Source organism: Elephas maximus, chromosome 10 (assembly GCF_024166365.1).
Source record: "Elephas maximus indicus isolate mEleMax1 chromosome 10, mEleMax1 primary haplotype, whole genome shotgun sequence".
NCBI classification, from domain to species: domain Eukaryota; kingdom Metazoa; phylum Chordata; class Mammalia; order Proboscidea; family Elephantidae; genus Elephas; species Elephas maximus.
The window spans coordinates 113,497,823-113,520,592 of NC_064828.1; the positions used below are offsets into that span (position 1 = coordinate 113,497,823).

Consider the following 22,770-nt stretch of genomic DNA (forward strand, 5'->3'; position numbering starts at 1 on the left):
AAGAAGCAAACGAACCAAAAGCTGGAAATTACACCTACATTTGTATTTTTACTTCCTGTTTTTTTTTTAGTGCTCTGAAAAAAGGTTTTTCTTTTATTCAAATTTCAAATATTAAAGAGGTACAAATTACGAAGTTCTATTTTCTTTAAATATAAAGGAAAGGAATCTCATCCTTCATTAACTACCTACTACTTGAAAACATCATTGCTCTCAATCTTACAACACCTAGATAAATAAAAAGATTGTCTCTACTGCTGCCAGTTAGAATCCAGGAGGTCATCTGTGTTGATGATAAATACAAATGATCCAAACAAGCATTAAACAGATATGAAAGGAGACCAAGAATTTCATTTTAAAGTTCTGAAGAGCCATGTAAAGCCAACTTCCTTAAACACAAAATGGAAGTACATGAAACTCTATCTGATGAACACAATGAAAATGTGTCTGGTCAAGGACAAGCTGTTGTGCACAGACACTCGACAGTGGGCTCAGGAGATTTTCAGGACAAGTCACAGCCTAGCACGGAGTCAGGCACGGACCCCTGCAAGCCTACTGGGCATCCTCAGTGCACCTGTGCGTCGTCACGTCCCATGTCCCCCGTGCACACGAGGCTGTTAGTAGCTCAGTTAACTCTACAGGGGCTGCCGCATTCTCATACCACACCAACGAGGTCGAGTGGTGGGAGAAGTGCTTTAAGGCTTGCTATACAAGATAACCACCAGGTACATGATTTCCCAGAGCCTAACCACTCAGAAAAGTGGCCTGGCAAGTAAGATATAAAATTTTAATATGACAACTACGAAAAGGTAGAAAAGAGCAAACTGTGATCTGACAGACAATATTAATATCTAGAATTTCACCGTTACGTGGAATTTAAAGGTATAAACTTGTGCATATTTTACAGATAAAAACTGAATTTTGCTATATTCCATGTATGGACTTGGGAACAGCAAATTCATCTTCGTTTTTTCAAAAGAGAACAGTAGGTAAAAAATACAAAATGGCACACTGTGGTTTTAGCCAATGAGATTTCAAAGTTAATATGATTAAATCTAAAAAAAAAAAAGGCCGAATAATACATTTATGTAGTTTCTGTCATGGCAACATACCAAATATTGTACTTTATAAGCTTTAGCTCAGACCAGTAATTGTAAGTGTTATATAATAATAATAATACTCATTCTAAAATCTGAGAAGGAACTGCTCTCAGGATTTAAGACATGGCTTGCCTACCTTTTGGTTGCCGGCACAGCAGTCTCTTTCCTGGCCCCAGAGGGGGATGGCAGAGAGCCACTTGGTTTCTTTGGTAACACGGTGCCGTTGTTGACAGTGGTTCTTAAAGGCAGGGTCTGCACCAGAGGTCTTGCTGTAAGACAAGCACAGACGAACATGAGAACTTTCCCTGGCAGAGGTAACTCACGGCGGAACTTATGACATGTGGAAAGGGCAAGCATCAATTCAAAAATGCCAGCAGAACTGACAGGGCTGCAAAGCAATTTCAAGGAGAAGGGATCGAATTTTCAACAAACGGTGCTGGAATAATGAACCCAGACACAGTCCTCACACTTTACACAAAAATTAGCTCAAAATGAACCGTAGACCTAAATACAAAACTTCTAGAAGAAAACATGGGAGAAAAATCTCTGTGACCTTGGTTTTTGTGAGGAGTTTTTAGATACAAAAGCAAAAACACAATTCATGAAAGAAAAAAATTAGTAAGCTGGACTTAATGTAAACACCTTTGGTCTCTGAAAGGCACTGATACAAGAATGAAAAGACAAGCCACAGACTGGGAGAAAATACTTGCAAATCACATACTGATGAAGGACTTATATACAAAATATACAAAAACCTCTGAAATTTCAACAGTAAAAAAAACAAACCCAATTTAAAAAACGGGCAAAACATCTGAACAGACACCTCACCAAATAAGACATATATATGGCAAAATAAGCAGATGAAAAGATGTCAATGTCATTTGTCACTAACCAAACCCACTGCCGTCGAGTCGATTTCAATTCATAGCAACCCCATAGGACAGAGTAGAACCGCCACATAGAGCTTCCAAGGAGCGCCTGCTGGATTCAAACTGCCAATCTTTTGGTTAGCAGCTGTAAGGCACTTAACCACTCTGCCACCAGGGTTTCCTCATTTGTCATTAGGGAAATGCAAATTAAAACAATAATGAGATACCACTACACACCTATCAGAATGGTTAAAATCCAAAATAACTGACGAGTTACCAATGGCTGCTCAGCATGGTCTCTCAGAATCATACTGTTTCTAACAAGTGTGGAGACAAAATGGAGACCTTTGAATGTGACTGTCTTTGGTTATCTAGTGCTGCTATAACAGAAATACCACAAGGGGATGATGGCTTTAAAAAAAAGAAGTTTATTTCCTCACAGGAAAGTGGGCTAAAAGTCCAAATTCAGGGCATCAGCTCCAGGGGAAGGCTTTCTCTCTCTGTTGGCCCCCTCATTAATCTTCCCCCAAGCCAGGAGCTTCTCCATGCAGGGACCCTGGGTCCAAAGGACATGCTCTGCTCCAGGCACTGCTTTCTTGGTAGTATGAGGTCTCCAGCGCTCTGCTTGCTTCCCTTGTAAAATAAAAGGTGGTGCAGACCACAACCCAGGGAAACTCCCTTTACATTGGATCAGGGACATGACCTTAGTAAGGGTGTTACAATCCCACCCTAATCCTCTTTAACAAAAAATTACAATCACACAATACTGGGAATCATGGCCCAGCCAAACTGACACACACGTTCTGGGGGCAACATAATTCAATCCATGACAGCCACCTTATTTCCAAGTAGTGACTCTGCAGATAGAATTAGTGAAGATGAGGTCATAGTGGATTAGGGCTGGTCCTGAACCCAATGACTAATGTCCTTATAAGAAGGACGTATGAAGACACAGAGGAGGAGGAAGCTACGTGAAGATGAAGGTCAAGACTGGACTGATGCAGCTACAAGCCAAGGAATGCCAAGAGCTGCCAGTGACGCCCAGAACCAGGAGAAAGGCACAGGACACATTCTCCCCAGGGCCCCTCAGAGAAAGTGTAGCCCTGCCAACACCTTGATTTCAGGCTTCTAGCCTCCACAACAGTGAGAGGATAAACTTCTGTTGTTTGAAGTCACCCACTTTGTGGGACTTTGTTATGGCAACCCCAGGAAACCAGTACAGAGGCAATATTAAATTGTCTCATGTCTGTCCTTTCTATCTACTATTACTGTCTCTTCCAGTCTCTCCTCAGCGTACCCTGCAGCGTCTGCCTCCCAGCCCTTTCTGCAGGCTGTGTCCAGGCTAATCTCCTTAAAAACTCTTATCAACATCCTTAATTAGAAATCTTCAGTGCTTCCCTATAGCCTGCTGCACCATCAAGGGTTACCAGCACCAACATGAAATTTAAAGAGCTGAAATAATGATACCAGCTATCGAGTGCTTGGTGGTAAGCAGAGTGCTAAACAACCTGAAAACCATTATCTCATGTAATCGGGACGTTATCTTGCTTCATCCAATTCTCATTTTACAACAAGGCCTAGAAAAGGGACGGGGGAGAGGATACTGACCCCCACCTTCTAGGCTAGGGTTCCTCCACTCTACCAAAGTAAATTTATTCTCTTATAAGGATTGATGACTTAAGTCTCCTTCCACCTAACCTACTCTATTGCTCACACTATGCTCCCAGACTCACCAGCCAACAAGCAAAACAAAACAACAAGCAAAAAAAATTCCCGCCTTTTTTTTTTCATCCCTAGCTCCTTAGCTTTGTTTCTGTGGGGGCTCTCAGATTTAAGTGTGCATCAGAATTACCTGGAGGGCCTGTTGAAATGCAGATTTCTAGGCCCCACCCCATAGTTTCCAGTTCAGTAGGGCTGGGGTAGGGCCTGAGAACCTGCCTTTCTAGCAAGTTTTCCAGCACTGCCCAAGCTGCTGGTTCAGGGGCACGAGGTGAACCACTGGTTCATGCTTCCATCCAGCTCTGCGCCCTGCTCCTCATTCTTCCAGCCCTCACTGATCACCGCTTTCTCTGGACTCTAGGTCTGCACCTGCGCGCTGTACACAGCAAGTCTGCCCCTCACAGCTCACGCTGACTATTAAATGCTGCAGTTTCATGGACATGCGTCCTATCTTCCCAGTTAGTGCGAGTGGAGACAGCTGTGCCTTGGGGGACATAGGAGCGGGGGGTGCACATTGCTGTGCCCAGGCACAGTGTCAGTGGAGTAGAATCCCCTCCCAGCTCCAGAGGCTGTCCACCCAAGAGGAGGGAGCAGTTCCTAGAACCCAGGGCAGCGACACTCAATGGAGGACACAGCCTTGTGACCCTCTGACCTCACTCTCTTCCATCCTCCTCCTGCTGGGCCTCCCCTAGCTCCCACTGACTGGAAGCTGGCCTGCCAGGGAGCTCCTCAGAGCAGTCCATACGGGTCAGCTCCAGGGCTGGAAGCTGGCGGAAGCGGGGGGCAAAGAAAGGGCGTGAGGGGCAACCTGAACATCCCTGGCCCCCAGCTCCTTGCAGGCACTTAGTCAGGTCCCTCCTCCGCCCCACCCACACACCCATCTAAGAGGCCAGGCAGCCACCTCTAGGCGCCCAGCACCTCTAAGGCACCCACTGTGCCTTGCCTTTACCATTCATCACCCACAGAGCACCCGGCTGCAACTGTCTATGGCTGTGCTCTCTACCCCAAGGCATGAGACTGCAGGCTCCTGCAAGGAAGCACTACTACAGTGCCTACACACAGAAAAGCCAGGTGCCATCACCTCGACTCCGGCCCAAGGCGACCTCTTATGTGACAGAGCAGAACCGTGCTCTGTAGGGGTTTTCAGTGGCTGATTTTTCAGAGGTAGGCTGCCCAGTCTTTCTTCTAAGGTGCCCAGGGTAGACTCAAACCGCCAATCCTTCACTTAGCAGCCAAAAACGTTAACTATTTACACCGCCCAGAGGCTGCACACACAGGTGGTACTCAGTATGTATTTGTCGATCGAAACCACATTAAACTTTAGTGATGAGAACGCTGCTTCTGTGAGAAGGCGCTATGTTGCCATTTCCGAGTCGCTAATAAGTTTTTAAAAAATTTTTTTCTTGAGTCTTAATTTTAAAATTGAGTTTCATAATAATCTAGTATTGTCCTTTCGCCGAAAGGGGAAATAGGATTTTAAAAGCCTGTGAAAAGAAAATCCTGCGCGTGCAACAGGCCTCCCTAGAGTGCATGATACGGCTTTATATACTAAACGATAACAGAAACAGAGTAGCATTGGGAGCAGACAGAACCATTTAAGTTGTGATGGGAAACTCTGAAAGGAAAGAAAAAAAGAGAGGAGGGAGGAAGAGGAAGAGAAGGGTGACCACTCTTGAAATGACAGGGAAGCTGGAAAGACCCTCCCTTGGCAAGATTCAATCACTGTTACATCTTTCTTGATAATATCCTAGGGTTTTGCCAGGACTGAATTCTTAAAAAGCATAATAATCACCACCACCAATGTACTAAATATCTATTTTGCACATGACATCATACCAACTTTCTTCCATGTCTAAAAATTATTAGCTACCCAAACAACAGAGGTTGCTGCCATAAAGGAAAACTTTTGGGAAAAAAAATGTCTCCAATCTGAACATGATCAGATCATGAAGATGGCAGGACACGAGAGCATCTGTAAGGAAGCGTTTTAAGACAAGCAATCTTTTTTAAAAAACCCAGGAGAGAAACAGCACCAGGCAAGGTTTAAAACACAATTTCCTGCTCATGAGGTGCTATAAGAAAAATGAGTCCCTAACTTCTAGATGAAACTAAGACAGGAGACATTCTGCTGGTTTATAAAAGGGGTGTGTGTGCGTGTTAAATAACATTTAATTGTTCCTAGGGACAGAACACAGCTTGTTTTTAGAACAGGTTCATTGGGAGGAGTAGCAGGATGGCTGGAATTCCACCTCAGGGGAGAATACTTTAAAGAGCAAGGACTTTTGGGTCAGACAGGACTAGGCTCATTCCCCTCTCAGCTGCCTATTAGCTAAGTGGCCTTGGATAAGTCACTTAACTTTTCCAAGCATCAGCTCCTTTGCAGGGTGGCTGTGGGGATTAGGAATCACGAAGTTTCTGGGGTGTGAGAGTTCTAAAACTGACTCCATCTTAGCTTTTGCTTATTTCCCCAGCAACCTTCAAACCCTTAGTCAGACTCAAGTACACAATAAAGGATTTCCCCTGCAACCATCAAACCCTTAGAGGGAATTAAGTACAGAACAAAGAGAATGTTTTTCTCTGTGATTAAACTACAGATATGGAAAGAATGTTCCTAAGGAAGGGTCTTGACATAGGACTCTTATCAGGAATCCCCGCAGCAGCCCTCAGGAAATGTTTTAAGATAATTAACTTGCGACCACACTGTAAAGCCAGAATGCTCCTTAGAAGCATTGTTTTCTCACATACTTTGGACAGGTTATCAGGAGGGATCAGTCCCTGGAGAAGGACACCAGACTTGGTAAAGCAGAGGGTCAGTGAAAAAGAGGAAGACCCTCAACAAAACAGACTGACACATTGGCTACAACAACAACGGGCTCAAGCATAACAAGCGTGAGGATAGCGCAGGACCAGGCAGTGTTTCCTTCTGTTGTACGTAGGATCGCTATGAGTCAGAACCAACTGAAGGACACCTAAGGACAACCCAACAACCCTGTAAAACCTCCCCTTAGTCACGTATTTAAACTAAACTAGGCTGCATTCATGTTTCCAACCAATCACTGTAAAGGTCCCCTGCTTTGCGTTGTCCTGCCTCCTGCTTACCTAATCTTACAACTTCCAATTAGAATATTGTATTTTACCTGATAAATGTGCCTCTGCGACTCCACCATTTTGGAGTGTTTGGTTTCCCTTTGCGAGAACAGACAGGTCCCTGGTTTGAGTACGCATTCTCACTCACGAATGCCAGCATGGTGCCTGACACTACTGTAGACACTCAAGAAATGATAGTTATCATCCATGGCTACATCCAGAAGATGAAATGCCCTGTTATTTCCTTTTTGGACATCAGGGTGTGATTTTAGTATCCTGAATGCGATGTGAAAGAATTAAATGTAGCACATGAGTTATCATCAAGAGGTAGCTGGGGCCAAATCAGATAACATGAGTGCCCTGGGCTGGATCCTGGGCACACGGAGTTAGGATAAGACCACAGAACAGGTTCTCATCCAGAAAACCGGTGCTTCTCGCACTCAGGCCAAGGCAAATGGTCGGAGGCAGTAGACTGTAGGGGAGGGACTCAGACCAGGGAGTCAGAGCCAGGGCGCAGTCACAGCTGTGTCACTGACTGGCAGTCGGACTACAGGGAAGTCCCTCTGGGCCTCATTTTCCTTATCCGTAAAGTAAAGGGTTTAGTCTACAAATCTTTTTTTTTTTTTTTTAATTTCTTTATTGTAGGTGAAAATACATAAAACAAAACATAAACCAATTCAACAATTTCTACGTGTACATTCTGTGTCTATAAATCTTTTTAAAGGTATCTCCCTGCTCTGAAATCTATGATCCTATTTCATGTGAGATGAATGTCCTGAAAAACCATGTTTGTATTTAACTCAGTGTTGAGTTTCTATGCAAGTTATCCACTCTGCATAAATCCACTGAGACAGACCCACGGATTCACCAAAAGTGAAGAAAGAAGGGAGAAGGGCAATGGAGCTGATGTCAACAGGCTCCTTGGCTGGATAGGCACAGTGTCTGAGTGTCCTAATGCTGCTGTAACAGAAAGACCACAAGTGGGTGGCTTTAATGAACAGAAATTTATTTTCTCACAGCTCAGGAGGCTAAAAGTCCAAATTCAGGGCACCAGCTCTAGAGCAAGGCTCTCTGATTGTTCTGGGGGAAACTCCTCGTCTCAGCTAATCTAGTGTTCTCTGCATTCCTTGGAAACCTCCAAGTGGCACTGTTTAACCCCCTCCTCCTCATCTATCTATCTAACTGGCTTCTCTGTACCTAATCTGCTCTTTTTATATCTCAAAAGTGAGTAGGTTTAAAATCCACCCTATACTGATACGACCTCACTAACACAACACAGAAAACCATATTTCCAAATATGATTACATGTACACATATAGGGGTTGGGATTCCAGCACACGTTCTGGGGGACATAACTCAATCCACAACCTACAGTTTCCAGTAATATGTACGGTATTTCCAGTCAGCAATTTCCTACTACTCTTCATACCTTTTCTTATGAGATCTCCATAAACTACCCTGAGTTCAGGTCCCTGCAAATTAACCCCCCAGTTTGGTAACAGAAAATCTCCGGTTCTGGGGATTCAGGTCTCAGGTCTGAAAACACCCCTAGTAAAGCCTGAAATGAATTTTTTTTTTCCATCTCTCTAAACGATAGGTTCGTTATACCCACACTTCAAGAGATACTATCCCTGACAGTGTATTTCTGAAACTACCGTTGATGCAAACATAGAAATGCAAGTATAACAAGTCAAATCTACTAATGCATACCACGATATTATGATATGGATGCAGAATTATAATCTAAGGATGAGGAAACCCTTTGAACATCTACCATATTAATAACCCAATGCACAATATTTTATATGTAAAACTTCCCGTTAGGTTTAGAAACAAGTTTAATTATTCAAAGCACAGTTATTGTCATTATGTGTAAAAACCCAATGTTTAATTTTAGCATAGCATCTGACCATTATGAACTTAGAGTACCCAATTATTTATTTCAAAATTTAAAAGAGACCATGTTTGGGATTAGAGAAGGCAACATGCTTCAGCTTCCCGGTACGCGGGCACGTAAGACAAAGCAGATAATGACATAAGTGCGGGGAAGCGTCCTATCATGACTATTGCCAACAGCCGGCACGATGACAGATGCATTTAGTTTGGATCCAGCAATCCCACTTCTAGGAATCGATCTCAGAGATATATTGGCATAAATACAAAACGATATATACACATGGCCAATGATTGCAACACGAATTTGTAAAACGAAAATGATGGTACAGCCTTGTAATAGGAGTCCTAAGCAGCTCTGAAAAGTAATGAGGAAGAGCCATATACCGCAATGGAACGCTCTCCAGGACATATTGTTAAGTGAGAACAAGGCACAGAACGGTGTACAGAGTATGCTACTTTTTATCTAGGAAAGGGGGAGGGATATTTATATATGCTCACATGTATATAAAACCCAGTTACACATATATTTTCAGGAAAATGGTTACCTGTAAAAAAATGGGTGGCAACAGGGTACAGAGGACAGGGGTGGAAGCTAACTTTTTCCCAATCCACTTAGGTTTATTGAGTTGGCTTTGGAGTCATGTAAATGTTATACATAATTATATGACAAAATTAAATTTTAAAAAATTCCTAAAAATTGATAGAAAATGAAACAAGTCTAACTTACCAAGGGAAGAATTAACCACACACAGAAGAATTATCTCACGTGATTTAACTGGTGATCCTTAACGGGATATAGGTTTAGGACAAAAAGAATTGTAGGAATTTCTTAAACATTTTCAGTATATACATAAGTCAGTAACAAAGGTGTTTATTAAATGACTATCAGGATATAAGTCTTATAGGTTATATATGTACTGTACCATTATACACCTGGCAGCACAATCGCTTCGTACACAAGAGATGGGAGATACACGTGGTGCGTGAGGGAAGCTGTTGCATTTATTACGGCCAGTTATGTCCCCTACATCCTATTCTCTGACCAAGATTTCTGAAGTCTACTGTAGGAGCCCTGGTCGCATAATGTTTAAAAAGTTCGGCTGCTAACTGAAAGGCTGGCAGTTTGAACCCACCAGCCAGTCCACAGGATAAAGATGTGGCAGTCTGCTTCTGTAAAGATTTACAGCCTTGGAAACTCTATGGGGCCGTTCTACCCTGTCCTACAGGGTCACAGGGTCACTATGAGACAGAATCGACTCGACAGCAAAGGATTTTTTTTTTTATAATCTTATGGGACCACAGGCATATATGTGGATGTCGACCGAATGGACGTTATGTGGCTCACGACTGTGTATTAAACAATACCACAGGTATGCAATCAGCCGAGTCGGTAAATGCTACCGCACAAACCAACCATTTTCTTTAAAAATAAGTGGAAGAAAAAGACAAGGGAGGGAAAACTTTTAATTAAAAAAAAAAAACAAACCTGGGACGTATCAACATTGTCATTTGTCTGGTCTGTCCATTTGCTAATCCTTAAGAGAGATCAAAAGACAGGGAAGGTGGCACTTCTTTAAAAGCTAAATGTAAAACTAGCCAGTACTGTTCGCCCTGAAAAGGACCTTGAGAAAGCCACCGAGAGGAACTGCCAAATTCTGATCCTTTCCTAGTGGGTTCACTTGGTTCAATGGGAACACTGCAGAACGGCAGTGACCACTCGTGCTGCGTCTGCGTCTCTCCACAGTCAACTTCGGCATCAAGTTCATGAGGTGCAGGCTTGTTGCTAGTCTGGGTGGAGCAAATGGCGGGTAGAGCCATCCTGATGTGTGCGTATCGTGCTGTTTTTCCTTCAGAGGGGCTGCATCTCAATGAAAGCGTCCAAGCAGGGGGTGACAGACAGTGCCACTAGACAATACCTGCCCGTTACTTTCTGACATCCCACTGGTGGGTGCCTACCTTTTGCCGAGGTCGGTATACCTAAGTGTGAAGCCAAGGACTGGATGCTCGACAGAGAAACAAAGGATTGCAAAGATTTCATTTAGGAACAAAAATATTTAGAAAAAATCTCTATACACTTTTGTCAACTTTGAAACATGTATTTTCCCTTAAAAGCATGTGTCTTTGCCGCCAAAGTCTTGTTGCAGGCTGTATTACGGAGGAATGAAATCAGATCATTACTTTGAAGCTTTATTTAATGACTTCCTAGGCCAGACATCTGAAGACCTACAGCAGATTTTAAATTCTCTTATGTTATTTTTAAAAGATTCTGCAATTATAAAAATGTAGATGAATCAAGCTTTAATACGCTGCTTGACAGGTAGTTGAGGGTGACCTTTGTAGCACGCTTATTTATTTGAATTCTCAGGGTTTAGTAGTATAAGAATCTTGCAACATTAAAATTTGACATAATAGAAATACGTGAGGGGCGAAAAAAGTCATAAATGGACTGACTGCAAAAGCCATTTATTGACAACCCAAATGTCTATCGACTAATGAATAAAGAAGATGTTGTCTATCCTTAGAATAGAATACTATTCGACAGTAAAAAGGAACGGAGTACTGATACATGCTACAGCATGTATGAACCTTGAAAGCATTATGCTAAGCAGAAGAGGACAGCGACAAAAGACCCCAGATTGTATGACCCCATTAATATGGAAAGGCCACCATGGGAAATCCACAGAGACAGAAAGCAGATTGGGGGAGTGGCAAGAGGAATGGGGAGTGACCGCCAACAGGCAAGGCTATCTTTTGGGAGTGATCAAAAAGGCTCTAAAATTTGATAGTGGTGATATCTGTACAACTCTGTGAATATTCTAAAACCCGATGACCTGTATGCTTTAGAAGGGTGAATTTTACAGTATGTAAATTTTGTCTCCATAAAGCTGTTACTCTCAAGAAGTCACTTAATACACAACTGGGGAAATCGAATGTTGATTTGATATTAGATTATATTAAGGGATAATATGAATTTTTAAGCATGATAATAGTCTTGTGGATTTTCAAAAAGAGAGTCTTTATATCTTAGAAACACATTCTGATGTATTTATAGATAAAATGATACTACGCCTTAAATTTGCTTTAAAATAATCCAGTGTGGGGTGAGAGGAAGTTGGGGGGATAATAAATAAAATGAAATTGACCACATGGTGATAACCGACGAAGCAGGTCAAAGATACTCTTCTCTCTACTTCTGTATATGTTTGAACTTTTCCATAACTTTAAAAGCAATCTTCCTTAGCTTCTGAAAAAAACCAAAATACATCTACTAACCCTCTTCTACAAATCACTACAGAACACCTGTCTAAATGGCAGAGAGCAACTGATGAGAAAAAGACCGAGAAACTACAGCACATTCTGTCTGAAAGAAAGAGGAAGTTATTTTCTATAATTCATGAATCTCTAAGGAGAAAGTACAGTAGATAAGAGAGAGAGATTTTTAAAAGCTGCATCTGAATTTTGGTTAAGCAAGATAAAGAACTAAGTTAATTATTAATCAGTTTCATTCACAGTAAAGAGCTTAAATTTTTTCATTTGTTTGTTGTACCTAACCCAGAGCCATCGAGTCGATTCCGACTCATAGTGACCCTATAGGACAGGGTAGAACTGCCCCATAGAGTTTCCAAGGAGTGCCTGGTGGATTCGAACTGCCGACCCTTTGGTTAGCAGCCATAGCACTTAACCACTACGCCACCAGGGTTTCCCCTTGTTGCACCTAGCTAATAAAATTTGTGAAGGGGCCACAACATAGTGTTTCACACAGTGACGATCTGAATATGCTCCACTGTATCTGGGATACTTTGCAAATCAAGCTTCGATAAAAGAAACTCTATCTCAAGTCATTGATTTGACTTGTCTCATTTCAAGTTATTAATTTCTTAAGCATTTGGTTGATCTGAATAACGCTAATCTAAACAATACCATTAAGAGGCAGACACAGAGAAGCAACATAGATGGCAGAATGACACAGGCTCAGAGTGAGCCAGGCCTTGAGGTCCAGTCCCAGTCTTGTCCCTAACTAGCTGTGTATCCTGGGGCAAATTATTCAGCCTCCTAGAGGCTGTTTTCTCCTTTGTAAAATGTGCGTAATAAAACCAACCTCATAGAATTGTGGAGAGATTCTACAAGTTAACAATCCAAAGTATCTATTGCAAAGTCCAGCACAGAGCCAATCAGTATACTAAACCCGTCGCCGTCGAGTTGATTCCAACTCATGGTGACCCTATAGGACAGAGTAGAACTGCCCCATAGGGTTTCCAAGGAGCAGGTGATGGATTCGAACTGACAACCTTCTGGTTAGCAGTCGTAGCTTAACCATAACGCCACCAAGGTTTCTAATCAATATACAGTAGCTGCAAACATTACTTTGAATATCAGTGTTAAGTGTTACTGTTCAGAGGGTCTGCAGGCTGCTCTGACAGTGGCTGAGGAGACCAATTTCTGAGCTTGGAGGGTTCGGACATCCTGGGGTGGCAGGACTGATTTCATGATCAGCCTCCTCAGCAGAAGCTTTTTGGTTATATTCAGTAATTACTGGAGCTATTAATATAACCAATAAAAAGTTTGCAAAAGCTAACATTAATTTTTTTTTAAAGTCAAGCTGCCAAATTACTTTCTGAACAAACAAGCAAAGTTTAAAATTAAAAACGAGACCCATTCACTGGTTAACGCCTAAGGAACACATAAGCCAGGTACATGGAACGATGACGATATTTTAATCAACATTTTACGTGTAAATCCCTGTAAGGCTCACCTAGCACCGGAATGGAAATGAGCCGTGCGTGAACACACTGGCTCTCCTGGTAATTTAACGCCAAACCACCACTCCCCGTCTGCTTGAGCACCCACGTGAGCAAACCACCACTCCCCGTCGGCTTGAGCACCCACGTGAGCAAACCACCACTCCCCGTCGGCTTGAGCACCCACGTGAGCAAACCACCACTCCCCGTCGGCTTGAGCACCCACGTGAGCAAACGCCAGCCGCCTGGACTTTCTCGTAAGCACGGCTGCTGATCTCAGTACATCAGAGTGCAGATTCCGTGAGAAGAAAGAAAGGAGTCAGTTTTCAAAAATAAATTTCTTCTGATTATTAAGAAACACACACTACAGAACATTAAGAAATCAACTAAAAGTATAAAAAAAGGAGAACCCTTTATAATCCTGACACTCAGAAAAAAACCCACGGATAACTTTTGGTAAACTTCTTACTAATCACCTTTGCATATATTTTGCATATTTAGTGGAAATTACACAGGACATTGTTTCATATCTTGCTTCTGACACTTAACACATGAGCATTTTTCCCTGTTGTCACCAATAGTTTATAAACGTTTTTTTAAAAGACTACATTTAATCCTATGGTGGTACCCTAATCTTCTAGCCCGGCCCCAACAGGTTGCTTGTCGTTTCCTTCCTGTTTCCTATCCAGCATTGCACAAGGCTGCAAGGACCCCCTTTACTATGAAGTTTGTTCTGTATCTATACTCACAACAGGGTCATTACGAGTCGGAACCCATTCGACAGCAACAGGTAATGGGTATACTCACGATACCAACGTACGAGGGTGTCTGTTCACTGCACATCACTAGCAGCGAGCACTGTCCCATCCCAACACACAACTCAGAAGAATTTAATGTTAGCAAGAGTTTTAAGGATATTGTTGTTGTTAGGTGCCATTGAGTCAGTTCCAACTCATAGCGACCCTATGCACAACAGAACGAAACACTACCCGGTCCTGCGCCATCCTTACAATTGTTGTTATGCTTGAGCTCACTGGTGCAGCCACTGTCAATCCACCTTGTTGAGGGTCTTCCTCTTTTCCACTGACCCTGTACTCTGCCAAGCATGATGTCCTTCTCCAGGGACTCATCCCTCCTGACAACATGTCCAAAGTATGTAAGACACAGTCTCGCCATCCTTGCCTCTAAGGAGCATTCAGGCCACACTTGTTCCAAGACAGATTGGTCATTCTTTTGGCAGTCCACGGTATACTCAATATTCTTCACCAACACCACAATTCGAAGGCGTCAACTCTTCTTCGGTCTTCCTTATTCATTGTCCAGCTTTCACATGCATATGATGCACTTGAAAATACCATGGCTTGGGTCAGGTGCACCTTAGTCTTCAGGGTGACATCTTTGCTCTTCAACACTTTGAAGAGGTCCTTTGCAGCAGATTTGCCCAGTGCAACACGTCTTTTGATTTCTTGACTGCTGCTCCCATGACTGTTGATTGTGGATCCAAGTAAATGAAATCCTTGGCAACTTCAATCTTTTCTCCATTTATCGTGATGTTGCTCATTGGTCCAGCTGTGAGGATTTTTGTTTTCTTTATATTGAGGTGCAATCCATACTGAAGGCTGTGGTCTTTGATTTCATTAGTAAGTGCTTCAAGTCCTCTTCACTTCCAGCAAGCAAGGTTGTGTCATCTGCATAACGCAGGTTAATGAGTCTTTCTCCAATCCTGATGCCCCGTTCTTCTTCATGTAGTCCGGCTTCTCGTATTATTTGTTCAGCATACAGATTAAATAGGTATGGTAAAAGAATACAACCCTGACACACACCTTTCCTGACTTTAAACCAATCAGTATCCCCTTGTTCTGTCCAAACAACTGCCTCTTGATCTATGTAAAGGTTCCTCAGGAGCACAATTAAGTGTCCTGGAATTCCCATTCTTTGCAATGTTATCCATAGTTTGTTATGATCCACACACCTAAATGTCTTTGCATAGTCAATAAAACAGAGGTAAACATCCTTCTGGTATTCTCTGCTTTCAGCCGGGATCCATCCGACATCAGCAATGATATCCCTGGTTCCACGTCCTCGTCTGAATCCGGCCTGAATTTCTGGCAGTTCCCTGTCGATATACTGCTGCAGCCGCTTTTGAACGATCTTCAGCAAAATTTTGCTTGCGTGTGATATTAATGATACTGCTCTATAATTTCCACATTCGGTTGGATCACCTTTCTTGGGAATAGGCATAAATATGGATCTCTATACACTTCCATAAACTCCATTTGATTCTCTTTTATCTGCTGTATGGTAATCCAAGCTCAGAAAAATAAAATATTCCCCATCTTCCTATCTGAAGGAAACCCAAACTAAAAAGGCTAACTTTGCAGGCTGAGGTTCTCCACAGTTACGATGTTTGACAGCAGCCCACTTGTACCAAAAAAAACAGCAAAGGCAAAGGGAAAGGAGAACAGCAGAATCTGGGGAGATTATGTGGAGACTGAACAAATCCTAAGACCCAGGGCAATATCATTAGGTCATAAGGAGAACTGGATCATTAGCACAAGAATGCCAATCCCAGGGACAGGAAAATGTTACCAAGAAAAAGTGAATTCTGAGATATAGCTCCCTTTGTACAGACTATAAGGAGCCCTGGTGGCACAGTAGCTAAGTGCTTGGCTGATAAATGAAAGGTCGGTAGTTCGAACCCAGTAGATGCTCCGCAGGAGAAAGATGTGGTAGTCTGCTTCTATAAAGATTACAGCCTTGGAAACCCTATGGGGCAGTTCTACTCTGTCCTCTAGGGTCGCTGTGAGTTGGAATTGATTTGACAGCAATGGGATGGGTTATATAAACTACAGAGGAGTCCCAGTGGCACAATGGTTAAGCTCTCAGCTGTTAATCAAAAGTTCGGTGGTTCAAAACCACCAGTGGCTCCAAGGGAGAAAAGACCTGGTGATCTGCTCCCGTAAAGAATACAGCCTCGAGTTCTGCTCTGTCCTATAGGGTCGCTGTGAGTCAGAATTGACTTGATGGCACCCAACAACAATAACAGACTAGAAGGTCCCTGGGTGGCACAAATGGTTTGTGCTCAACTACTAACATAAAAGTTGGAGGTTCAAACTCACGCAGCAGCACTGTGGAAGAAAGGTCTGGTGAACTGCTTCTGTAAAGATGACAGCCAAGAAAATCCTATGGCACAGTTCTCTTTTACACACGGGGTCACCATGAGTAGGAATCGACCCAGTGGTAATGGCTTTGGTGGGTTTTTTTTTATAGCCTATGAAGCTTCCAGGTGGTACAAATGGTTAGTGCCCTCGGCCACTAACCAGAAGCCTGGAGGTTTGAGTCCACCCAGAGGAGAAGAAGAACATGCTCACTCCATTCGGGGGCTACCACCCCTCATTGGCTTTCCTGTGATCATGGTCACGCTCCGTTTCTTGTGTGCCAGGATGGCTACCACGCTTTGATTTAATTTTACCTATGAAAAGAATGCTATGAAGAAACATCCGATAACTATGAAAATTTATTTCTCTCCCAAGAATTTTCTATGAAAATCAAAATTCGCTCCTTATCAAGAAAAGAAAACTCCTGGGCAAATCCCTTTTCTTTTAAATCTCTAAAAATAAAGACGTTGTAGAAGGCTAAAGTTTTACATAAAACAACTACTTTAAATTTACCCTTTAAGATACAGTAGTCATCAGATATATTTTTGTAAAGCTGAGTAGGTCAAGAATACCTAAAACAACCTGGTTTCCATTTAAAATAACCTAGTCGCTTGGTAAATTAGAAGGAGAAAAAGGTTACTTAAAGGACTGTCCAAAAAGTAGACATCCACCCAGCCTGTATATCCCACCTGGAGCTGGTGATACTTAGCCTGAAGGACAAAGAAATAGAGTTCTTTCAGTGGATTTGGAAAACTGTAGCCAAGCACTTGAGAAAAAAACTAACACATCCAATTACAGACAGTACCCTCTCCTGATTCCATGGAAAATACGTTAACTGTGAAATTATTTGTTCAACGCAAACAAACTAAAAAGGTATTTTTAAAGGGTTATTTACATGCCCTTTAAGTTTGCCTGATCTCAAAATGTTTGAACCAAAGAAATTTTACAGTCAAAATCGGTTGTGTTTTCTAGACGTGGCCACAAGGAAACATGGTGCCACCAGAGGCTGAACAATGTATCACAGGCGGAAGTAGATACGAAGATGCTAACTAGCAGGATATCAAGTTTTATGGGGCATTTTATTTCCAAAAATTGAAGAGGTGGGTCGCTAAAAAGGTATTCCAGCCAGTTGTTGCGTCGACTCTGACTCACGGCAACCCCACGCACGTCAGAACAGAACTGCGCTCCATCGGGTTTCCAATGGCTGTGATCTTTCAAGTGTAGATCTCCAGGCCTTTCTTCCAAGGCGCCTCTGGGTGGATTCAAACCTCTAACCTTTCAGTTAGCAGCCTGGCGTGTTAACGGTTTGCACCAGCCAGGGACTCCAAAAAAGCCTTAAATACACAGGTAAGCCACAAACTCAAACCCACTGCTGTCGAGTCAATTCCCACTCATAGAGACCCTACAGGACAGAGGAGAACTGCCGCATACGGTTTCCAAGGAGCAGCTGATGGATTCAAACTGCTGACCTTTTGGTTAGCAGCCGTAGCTCTTAACCGCTATACCACCTGCCTCCTTTTTAGGAGCAACAAGGACAATGGTGATCTAAATTAAAAAAAGAAAAAAACCCAAGTATAGATCTCTGGACTGGGCTATGTCTTCGTGGACAGTGGAGACAGCGAAACAGAAGGCTTTGCCCAGGGGTGGACTGCCAGCTTGGAGGGGGAAAAGCTGGTGATAATCCTGGGGATTCTGAGCTCCTCAGGAGAAGGGCCAGCCACTCCGTGTCCTCACACTTGGCTCAGAGCCTCGTGTAGGGTATGTGATCAGTGAATTGGCTTGCTGTGCTGACCTGAATGGGCGGTAAAAGCTAAGAACAGAGAAAGAGATGAAGGCTACCCAGAAAGTTTCTGGGTGGAACTTCCTCCAAAAGGAGCCCACAGTTTCTTATCGCAAGCTGTCTCTGTTCTGGAGAATCTCAACCAATAATTGTCCTCAACAGTTCACTTTGGATGGTTCCTTCCTTGACCCAACAAATAAATACCCATCACCTACAAATTGACACTGCTGCGCTATACAATTCACCAACACGTTTCATCAGCAAGCCAAAAATATTGCCATGCTTGGTGTGATGATTTGGACAGAGCTAAGCTCGTTCCGTCGTTATTCTAAGTTGTGATTGTGTCAATGTATCTCCCAGAGAAAGAAACTTCAGTGAAATCAGTTCTGCTCTGCCTCCTGTGACTCTAAGATGCTCACCTTTGGTCGGTCCTTTCCTGTTAAGGACGGCCTGCTGTTCCTCGGTGATGTTCAGCCGCCGAACCACGTCAGCCAGAGCTGATTTGAGCAGCTGGATGTCATCTTCCTGCATCTGGACTCGCTGTTCCAGTGAAGCAATGCGGTCTGTCACCTCCATGCTACTTGCAGCAGAGGCGCTGTCATCTAAAGACAAGGAAAGGGCCAGGTGAGTTTGAAACGTTCCCCAGAGAAATAGATCAGTTGGCATTTACTAGCTTTAACATAATAAAATTTAAAAACTGAAGACAAGTGCTTAAGTGCAGAAATCCTGCAAAATCTTTTACCATGAAGGAACTTCATTCTACTATGGTCTTTCCACTCTCTTTGTACTTTTCATTCTTAAACTGTGTTTTTAATTGCCTTTATGTTTTTCTAGATGTGGTCCAACTCATTTTCTCTGCCATGGTCTCAGAAAACCTCAGAAGTGGAAGGGATGTTAGAACATATCTACTTCAACTTGCCACACATTGCAGAAATCCATCCTACATGGTCTTCTAGCTCTTGTCCCAACAGTGTTGACACGTGGCTCGTATAATCCCAGGGCCACACTACCCATCAGTCAAGACTTTTACTGATGGGGTGCTCTAACAAAGCAATATGAGTGGTCAAATCTGTTTGGTAGACATACCCTTACAGTCATGGTAATCATATTTTCTTGTATAGAATCATTAATTCCCAAATCCCTGTCAAAGTCCACAAGACCCTACACAATATGACCCTTCCTTCCCTCTACAACCTCATTTTAAATCATTCTACCCTTCACTCTGCACGCTCCAGCCATCCTGGTCTCCTCTCTTTCCCATCTTACAAATCAAGTCAGTCTCTCATACAAAAATTTATATACATCTTGCTATGTACGCCTAGCTGCTCTCCCCCAATGAGACAGCACGCTCCTTCTCTCCACCCTGCACTCCCCATGTCCATTCAGCCAGCTTCTTTCTGCCTCTGCCTTCTCATCTCCCCTCCAGACAGGAGCTGCCCACACAGTCTCATGTGTCTACTTGAGCTAAGAAGCACACTCCTCACCAGTATCATTTTCTATCTCATAGTCCAGTCCAATCCCTGTCTGGAGAGTTGGCTTTAGGAACGGTTCCAGTCTTGGGCTAACAGAAGGTCTGGGGGCCATGACCTCCAGCCGGGGTCCTTCTAGTCCAAATGAGAGTTCTTTAAAGAACCTTCCTAACAACCTTATTCAAAGCTGCTACTTTCTATCACATCAGCCTTATTTAGTTCTTTCACAGCATGCGCTATAAGCAATAACCATTTTGTTTATTGTCTGCCTCTCCTAACTAAATGTAAAAAGCATAGGAGTCACTTCTGCTTCTGGGTATAACAAAGAACCTACCATACAGCAACCCCCTGCAGAAAACTATTATTAAACCTGGAAACAATACAAAAAGCAACCACCTGAAGGTACCAGCCAGTGAACAGAGACATACGCAGATGCTGGTGGGCATCCACACTCACTTGGAGGAGGAGAGATGGGGGAATATACAAGGAAATTCCCCTTTTCACAGCTTTTGCCTGGGGCTAAGTGCCGTCTGCATGGTGCACATGGTGGAGGTTAGGGCACATGTGGGAAATCCCATAGTCTTTTTGTTCTCAGAAACCAAAAAATGAACTCAATAACTGAATGCTGAAGAGAGAGGAGAAAACACCAGAGGGGATCCCCAAACTCTGTCTACTCAACTTCTCTGACTGACCCCTGAGTCGTGCATGCACAGAAGATTCTAGTCCTCCAGCTAAACAGAAAAGGTCAGAACTGAGACTGGAGCTGCTGCCCAAGAAACAGAGTTTGCAGTTTAAGCCCAGTCAAGAAAACTACCTGCTAAAGCGAAAGCAACAACACTCATCAGAGAAAAAAAAAAAAAAGGATACAGAATGTCCACAACTTAACATTCACAATGTCCAGGATACAATCCAAAATTATCCGACGTACTAAGGATCAGGGAACAGAACACATTCTCAAGAGAAAACAAACTGAACCCAACTCCAGGATGAACAAAACATTGGAACTAAGAGACCAAAAAATTTAGAAGATATTATGATTATCCTCAATAAGTAAACTTATTTTCAATGAATGAAAATCTTAGTAAAGAAGTGGGAAATCCCAGCAAAGAAATAGAAACAATTCAAAAGAACCAAACGGGAATTTTAGAGCTGGAAAATATATTTTCTAAAAGAAAAAATTCACTAGATAGACCTAACAGCTGAATGGACACGGCAGAGGGAAGACTAATAAACTGGAGATCGATCGATAGAAAGTCTCTGTCATGGACTGAATCGTGTCTCCCCAAAATGTGTGTCAAAGTGGGTAGGCCATGATTCCCAGGACTGCGTGCTTGTCCTCCATTTTGTGATCTGATGTGATTATCTTACGTTTTATAAATTCTAACCTCTGTAATGTTAATGAGGCAGGATTAGAGGCAGTTATGTTCATGCATGAGGTAGGAAGGAAATCTACAGGATTAGGTTGTATCTTGGGTCAATCTCTCTTGAGATATAAAAGAGAGAAGTGAGCAGAGCGGAAAGGGGCCTCATCATCACCAAGCAAGAAGAGCCAGGGACGGAGCACATCCTTTGGACCTGGGGTCCCTGCGCTGAGAAGCATGGGAAGATTGATGACAAGAATCTTCCACCATAGCCAACAGAAAAATAAAGTCTTCCCCTGGAGCTGGACCCTGAATTTGGACTTCTAGTCTCCAAGACTGTGAGAGAATAAATTTCTGTTTGTTAAAGTCATCCACTTGTGGTATTTCTGTTACAGCAGCACTAGGTAACTAAGATGGAACCCAGAATAAAGAAAAGACAGGGAAAAAAAAAAAGAGAGAGAGAGAGATTGGAAAATATTAACAGAGCCTTGGGAACCTGTTGAAGTCCCTGGGTAATGCAAATGGTTAACTGCTCAGTTGCTGACCAAAAGGTTGGCAGTTAAATTCTACCCCAAGGTGCCTTGGAAGAAAGGCCTGATTACCTACTTCCAAAAACCAGCACTGAAAACACTATGGAGCACAGTTCTATTCTGACATACACAGGGTTGAGGGAATCGACTCATCTGGGTTTTATTTTTGTTTTGGGGACTTGTTAGATGATATCGAAAAGTCCAACAGAAGCCCTCATCAAGGTAAATCACAGCCAAACTGTTGAAAACCAAAGACAAAGAGTAAATATTGAAAGCAGCAAGAGAAAATCTATACATCATATATGAGGGAACAACAACTTGATGTAGAGCTGACTTCTTATCATAAACCATGGAGGCCAGAAAAGAGTGAAACATCTTTAGTCAATTAAAAAAAAAAAAAAAACTCAACCCAGAACTTTATATCCTGCAAAAACACACTTCAAGAATGAAGGGAAAATAATGGCATTTTTAGATAAATGAAAGGATCCATTGCCACCATATCTGCATGACAAAATATGCTAAAGGATGTTCTTCAGGCTGAAGAGAAATTGTATAAAATGAGAACTCAGACCCTAAGAAAAGAATGAAGAGCATTAGAAATGGTAAATATCTGAATAAATTCAATGACTATTTTTCTTCCATCTTTTCCTCGTAGTGTTCTTATAAACCTTGTAACAGTTTAAGACAAAAACGATAACACTGTCTTATGGGTTTTTAATGTATGTATGTATAACTTATAACTACTATAAGAACAGATGGGCAGATACTGATCTATAAGGTTGCATGGCTTCAATATTTTACATGAAATATACATTATTAACTGTAAGAGCCCTTGAAAAGTTAAAGATGTATATTGTAATCCCTATAGAACTACTAAAGAATAATGCAAAGAATTATGGCTAAAAAGCCAACCTGGAAATTAAAATAAAATTCTAAATATATTCAAATAATCCAAAACAAGGAAAGAAGGAACACAGGTACAAAAAAGAGACAGCAAGTAGAAAGCAAAAATTAAAATGGTAAACTCAAACCTAAGATAGCAATAATTATATTAAATGTTACATT

The 22,770-nt window shown here is 42.3% G+C and overlaps 1 protein-coding gene across 3 annotated transcripts in view; it reads right to left on the reverse strand.

The window, feature by feature from the left end:
- Positions 1-22,770, reverse strand: part of EML1 (EMAP like 1) — a 216,549-nt gene that overhangs the window by 71,677 nt on the left and 122,102 nt on the right. For all 3 annotated transcript variants that reach the window (XM_049897361.1, XM_049897362.1, XM_049897363.1), the window contains exons 2-3: positions 18,765-18,947; positions 1,234-1,366 (exon numbers count right to left, since the gene is read on the reverse strand). In XM_049897361.1, the coding sequence (XP_049753318.1) occupies positions 1,234-1,366; positions 18,765-18,947 (316 nt within the window). The remainder of the gene's footprint in view (positions 1-1,233; positions 1,367-18,764; positions 18,948-22,770) is intronic.